The following is a 6,593-nucleotide window of genomic DNA, read 5'->3' as shown; positions in this document are numbered from 1 at the left end:
ATATGTTGATATTAATTAACAAAATAATCCAGGGAGCACTTGTGCTTTCACAGTGTCCATGGCGTGCACTTCCCGATGAGGGGGAAACGGAAGGGGTAGTCTGAAAGAAAATATCAACGTCCTCATCCTTGCAGGGTTGTGGGGCATAAAATGACAACATTAGCTGTGTAGGTTCATTTGCATTGTCTGTTCGTTTGAGTAGCATGACAACAGTGCCATGCAGCTCGGGCTGGCCTCGGCCAACGAACACCGTGTCATTCTCGATCGCACGTAGACGGGTGATGGACTCCCTTCACAATATCATTCTAACAGATATCGTTCTCGTTGGTGTGGCCAACACAACCGTGAAGGCCGACGGGCTCGGCACCTCACCAACAGTATCCCAAGCAGGAAGACGACGGCCTTGGACACCACTGCGCACGAGAGGCAGACGACGTCCTTGTGAGGCCAGCGGCCAGTTATTGCTGCTCTTTTTCGTTAAGGGCATCGACCATTGGCACCAGCGCCTTTCCTGCTTCTTTCGTTGAGGGCATCGATCGTCGGCACGCCTCGCCGTTCGTTGTCTACCAAAGCTTGGCTGCTGGCCTGATTTTTGATCGACTCCTCCATCTCCTCATGCTCCTTGACCCTTATTGAGAGAGCTCGATTGATTTGCCGTCCGTCCTCCATCTCCTTGTATTCTACTATTTATCCCACACAATCAATCCTTGATTTAATTAGCAAGTCGCTCCCATTCTATCCACTATATGGCCCAGTACGGGCTGGCCGTACGAATGTGCGCGTGCGTGCGACTTACAAAACATAGCGTGGCCACTGCCACGTACTCCCACCGTTCCAAAATAAATGATTCAACTTTATACTAACTTTAGCATAAAGTTAGTACTAAGTTGGTCATCTATTTTAGAACGGATGGAGTGTAATTTAGACAGGCATAAAAATTAGCAGTAAGAATATTACCTCAAGTGTCCATGTGCAATACTTTCGCGTAATAAAACAACTCAATCTCGAAGATTTTTAAATTTCAGCCATCAATTTTTATGGTTAACATAAAATCAATGGATATAAAAGGGTGACAGAAGGAGAACTATAAAAGCCTGAGTCCCATAATTTCTGTAATAGAAAAGATGCGACTCGACCTAGCAGAGGAATATTTTGTAACCCTAATTTCTGTAAGATGAACAAAGGGTTGATCAGTACTCCCTCCGTCCCATAATGTGAGACGTTTTTTTTACTCTAGTGTAGTGTCAAAAAACTTCTTACATTATGAGACGAAGGGAGTATTTATCATGTGAGGGAAACGGGTAAACAAAATCCAATCCATTTTCTACTCCACTTTACTATAGATGCAAAGCGATGGAGAAACTTCGCAGCAAAAGATAACAAACAATGTCAAGGCTGTTTCCATTTTTGTACACAAAGCAGAATTCCCAGAGGATTGGACCTGATCGCTAACCAGGCAAAAAACCAAAAAGGGGGAGAGGAGAAAATGGGAACTTCAGATAAGAGATAACAGCTTGCCCAAAGGCTCCCAACAATACTAAATTCTTCAAATGAAAGAAGCAAAGTTATTTGACAACAATTTGCGTTCTCAAATTCAACATCCTCCAGAGCACCGAGGCCTCTAGCTCTCTGCCGATCCAAAGTTCCAAACAGTCCGATGCCAAAACTTTACAAAATTACCGCAAGCTTATCTTCTGATGTTCCGATTCGAAAGAACTGCAAGAATTTCAGGTATCGTCGACCTGAGAATGGAAGACGAAGCTTGGAAATGTTGTGGTGATGTCCCTGCTCACAATGGCAAAGTTAGCTTGAGAAATATATAAAAGAACAGAGGTACTAGAAATATGTCATATACTGCTCACGTCTAGGAATCTATCTGACAAACATAAAAGACATAAAACCTAACTATTTTCTATTAAAGACTTGTAGCCTTCTGGCTCCTGACATGAAGTGGTTGGCTTGAGGCTGAAGCACTAACTGAGCACACATGTTTGAAATAATTTGGTGTAGCTCATCAACAGTGCATGAATTCCCAAATACTTGAGCCAGCACGCTTTACTCAATAGCACTATTTGCATGTACACAGCTGAAGTTTGATTAACCACATCTCAAGTATGTGACTCTCCAGACAACACTGTTTCACATTACAAGATATTTCAATGGTAATTTGGCACTAAATCGAGAATGAAATTTCTACCAGTCTTTATTCAAGAGCAGCAGGTAACTGGGAAACATAAAGCGAAGAGCACTGTGTTGAGGTGTGGAAGATACATAAAAAGAACCAACATATAGAAAAAACTAAATATCTTGAGTAAAATCAAAGAAAAACTTTGTAACTTGACACTAACTGCAGAAATAAATTCTTATCCACGAGCATCAGTAAACCGTTAAAGCAAATGCACTGAGTAGAAGATGCACATAAAAAGAACCATCATATATAGAAAAACAAAAGGAAATATCTTACTTGAGGTACTGGAGAGTCATGTTCTTCAGTAAAGATGGATGTCGAAGAACCAGATTGTGCCACTCTTCCCTGTCAATTTTTCCATCATGCTTTGTGTCTGCCTCCTCAAACGTCTTATCATGAGGGGAAAAAACAACAAATTTAACATGGGTTACAATCATCATGCAACAGGAGGAAAACAGGGAATGAGGAATACTTGTATTGAAAAGAAAGAAAAGAAAGGAAAACAGTATTCATGCGATTTAATAATAGAAATGCTATGTGGAACTGTCATATACAAGAATTGAGAATTACAGCACTACATAATACAAGTTAGAGAATTAATGCCTAATACGTGCTATAATCAAGGGTTAACAAAACAATCATCGGCAACTGTAACACACCTTATCAATTATGTTCTCTATAATTTCATCAGACAGATTCATTCCTGACTCCGCAAGTGTGGCAACAACCATCTGCTTAACCTGATAACCAAATATATGCGTTAAGATGAAGCAAACAGAGAAAGCTCAACCAAACGATTGACGCACTGCACAAACTTAGCCTCAAGAATACAATAGCAGTTCTTCAAAGCTAAACGATATAATTCCTGAATCTCAACAATAAGGCCCACTGCAATATGTTAACTCCCTCCGTCCCAAAATATAAGATCATTTTTTACACTATGACAGTGTAAAAAATGATCTTATATTTTGGGTAGTGTAAAAAATGATCTTATATTTTGGGACGGAGGGAGTAGGAATTAAACCTCAATCTGTTGGGAACAAGACTGATAATTCACCTAATTTTTTTTAAATAGTAAGAAGCCTGATTGAACTACTGGTCTCTTAACTTTAGCATAACCATTAACCAGCACTACCCAGATACTGCCTCTACATTCAGAGAATTGTTTCATAACTTTGTAAACCCTCATTCAATCAGTGATTATCAGAAAGCCTGGGCCTTCCTTTCATCAGTTGTGTGGGCATACATGGTCACCATTCATAACTACTCAAGAGTAACTGACAAGGCCATCAACTTCAAAGGACATTAACTTGAATAAAGCATAATTTCATGTATCAGAGACAATACAGGAACATTCTGAATTATTTACAATGCTGTACAAGCTAATATATTTAGCCAACATGCTAGACCTGACGGATTACAACACTGGAAATAGTATCAATACCTCTTGTCTCTCAATGAAGCCTTGTTGCTTAAGATCATATAGCTGGAATGAAACTGTAAAAGATGACATGAACTTCAGATCTTCCAGCTCATAAAGAGGATGTGACGAGGCAGGAGCATAACATAAAATATTAAGATCCTTAAATTCCTCTATTTAACCACAAACACAAGTACAGTATCCAGAAATTGATGATTAGACTAGGGTAGGTGAGAATCCTGGCATACATTTATATTTGAAGAGGTATCACCATTATGATGATACAATCTAGAGTCTGGATATAATTTGCAGAACCACATTTTCTAGCTACAAGATAAATGAACTCACAGTCAATTTTCTCTTCAACTGAAGCATTTGGGTGAAACACTGAGAGTGCACGAGCAAACTCTTCAAACCCTAAAATTCCATTGTGCTTTGTGTCGAACAAATCGAATACCTGCACAGGCAGGGAAAATATCAAGAACACAAGAACATAATGTGTAAAAAAGGTAAACTATTTGTCAATTCATGCAGCAAATAGTAAAAGAGATGATATTCACGCAGCTGTTTCTTTTACATATCATGATATAATATGGTCCTCAACATTTTTGGCTTCCAAGTTCTCTAAAGGAAACTCTCCGGCTAAAATTGATAGATCCATCTTGGTAAGTTGATGACCTTCCATACAGAGGAACACAGCCATTTAATTTGAATAAACTTCGAGTATCAAAAAATAGCTATGCACTATGCATTTAGCACCAGTGTCTAGGAACCATGAAGAACTAGCCAAATGTTGGATAACCTCATCACAACTCAAATATAGAAGCACACTGAGTTTTGACAAGAGATATACAAGGCATTCCTGCTGATAATAAAGTAAACTACAGGGCAAATCAGTCAAGAGATGCACATATGCAGCTTCCAATTAGAAATAACACAATACTGCATGAACATGCTGAATCAAGGAAAAAAACTAACTCTGATGCATGCAATGCACGACACACTTTCAGGAGCTATGATATTGTCATCAAACTGGTACATTATGTAAGAAGAGTATCATCTCAAAGTTATTGCTATATTCTTTTATTCAAGAAACTTGACATATAAGAGCATCTCCAATAGCTTGTCTATATGGATGTCTATACTCGTTTTCCACGACGTGAGCCCAAAACAGACGTCCAACAGCTTGTCTATATGGTCGTCCAAATATACACATCCTCTAAATCGACCTCGACAATGTCCACGCCTGGACAATGTGAAGGCGTTGTCTAAACTCAGCTGTAGTCATGATTTTTTCCTCTCCCAGCAATGGCCCACCTGTCATGGTCCGTGTATATAGACGTTCTGATGCAAAACTGGATGTGTATATGAGGGAATCTTTTTAGACCATTGTCTATATGAATATATAGACATCCAAATATACACATGCTATTGGAGATGCTCTAATAGTATTGCTTTAAAGCAAGCATGTATGATAACACGTGCTCAGGGTAAAAGTGCGAGAAGCCTGCAAATTTCTGAGCTGGGCAAAAAAGGAAGCATGTGGGAAGTAACACACAGGACAAAGGGCATCACATGGGCCACAGAAGGTGAATACTTGAAATATTCACTGTCTGATCAAATTGTCTTGACCACTGGTTGAAGGTAGCTAACAGGTAGACATAGACCTCACATGATTAACCAATGATGGACATTATTTAGAAAATTGTCCAGCGGAAATACAAGACAGAAAGGGTAAATCCTATTTCAGACTACTGAAAATCATATAGTAATACTCGTGAAACCATGTCATGGGCTGAATCGGATACTCCGAATCCATATCGGAATCCGTATGTTATTAGCTCTATCCAAAAATCTTGCCGAATCGGAGTCGGACTCCGAGAAAGGCATAAATGGCTGAGTAATACTGTGATGCATGAATATCTGAAGCGAGGGTCGGCGGAATTCTGCTAACTCATACTATTTCCACAAAATAATTACGAGTCAATTACTGCATGTGTTGCATCGATAAGTATTGAACAGAGTTAAATTGTGGATGCAACGTCAACAATCAAGAACCCCTGAATCTCATCGATTTTGACCAGGTCCCTAAAAATAGCAAGTGCATGGTAGTAATACTGATACCAAATATGCAACGACAACATCATGACAAGCAGCAGTACACAACAATATGAACTAAAGCGGACTTACACGATCAGCGAAGAGGCTCTCCTTCTTGCTCGTCTTGAAGAGCGCTAATTGGAACTCCTCCTGCACAGTGCGAACAAATCAGAACCGCAGCACCCACGGGACGATTCACAATACCTAAATACAATCCTCAGAACAAAACCTACTACAGTGATATGCAATCTACAGTGCTTACACACAGAATTGAGTTGCGAAACAAGCACTCGTCAGCAACCACCTACCTTGTTAATCAGCCCGTCATCGATCACGGCGCTGCTTATCTTCTTGAAGAGCTCGTACAGCGCCTCGACCTCGCTCACGCTAACTGCGCCACGCACAGAAATCCGACCCAGTTCAGTTCAATTCCCCCGCTACGGATGAGCAGAAAACAAGGGCGACGAAAAGCGAAGAGGGACGTACAGACGGTCTCCCGCGCGAGGACCTGGGGGTCCTCGAGCCCCCGCGGCTGCTTGAGCTCGAGGTCGCAGCACTTGAAGAGGACCGCGAGGAGGTGCTTCACGCCGTCGAGACACTGCACCATGGTATGCGCTCCGCTGCCTCCGCCAACAACGCCGCCGCGCGACCCCCGCTAGTCATCGCGGCCGCCCATTCCGAGGCCGGCCGGTCTCGATCCTGCACCAGCACCACCACCCGGTCAGCCAGCGCCGTACCCGCGAAGATCCGATCGCTCGAGCAGCAAGGGGGGAGCGGGCGGGCGTACCTCGGCGGGGTCTCCCTCCGGGAGGGGAAGGAGCGGCGCGTGGGGCACGATCCGCGCTCTCGCTCGCCGCCGGTCGTCGTCGGGGGGCGGCGGGCTGG

The 6,593-nt window shown here is 42.1% G+C and overlaps 1 protein-coding gene across 1 annotated transcript; it reads right to left on the bottom strand.

Moving 5' to 3' along the window:
* Positions 1–1,302: 1,302 nt before the first annotated feature.
* On the bottom strand, positions 1,303–6,593 carry LOC123110536 (calcineurin B-like protein 2). The gene is made up of 9 exons (XM_044531079.1): positions 6,496–6,593; positions 6,195–6,407; positions 6,017–6,099; positions 5,799–5,858; positions 3,957–4,065; positions 3,633–3,685; positions 2,848–2,928; positions 2,465–2,577; positions 1,303–1,785 (listed from the first exon to the last, which is right to left on the bottom strand). Exons 2-9 carry the CDS (start codon positions 6,313–6,315, stop codon positions 1,728–1,730), a joined length of 678 nt encoding a protein of 225 aa, XP_044387014.1. The 5' UTR covers positions 6,316–6,407; positions 6,496–6,593; the 3' UTR covers positions 1,303–1,727.

The sequence above is a fragment of the Triticum aestivum genome, chromosome 5B (genome assembly GCF_018294505.1).
Source record: "Triticum aestivum cultivar Chinese Spring chromosome 5B, IWGSC CS RefSeq v2.1, whole genome shotgun sequence".
In the NCBI taxonomy this organism is placed as follows: domain Eukaryota; kingdom Viridiplantae; phylum Streptophyta; class Magnoliopsida; order Poales; family Poaceae; genus Triticum; species Triticum aestivum.
Note: the sequence above shows the minus strand (reverse complement) of the source record. Positions and strands in the feature narration are given on the sequence as shown.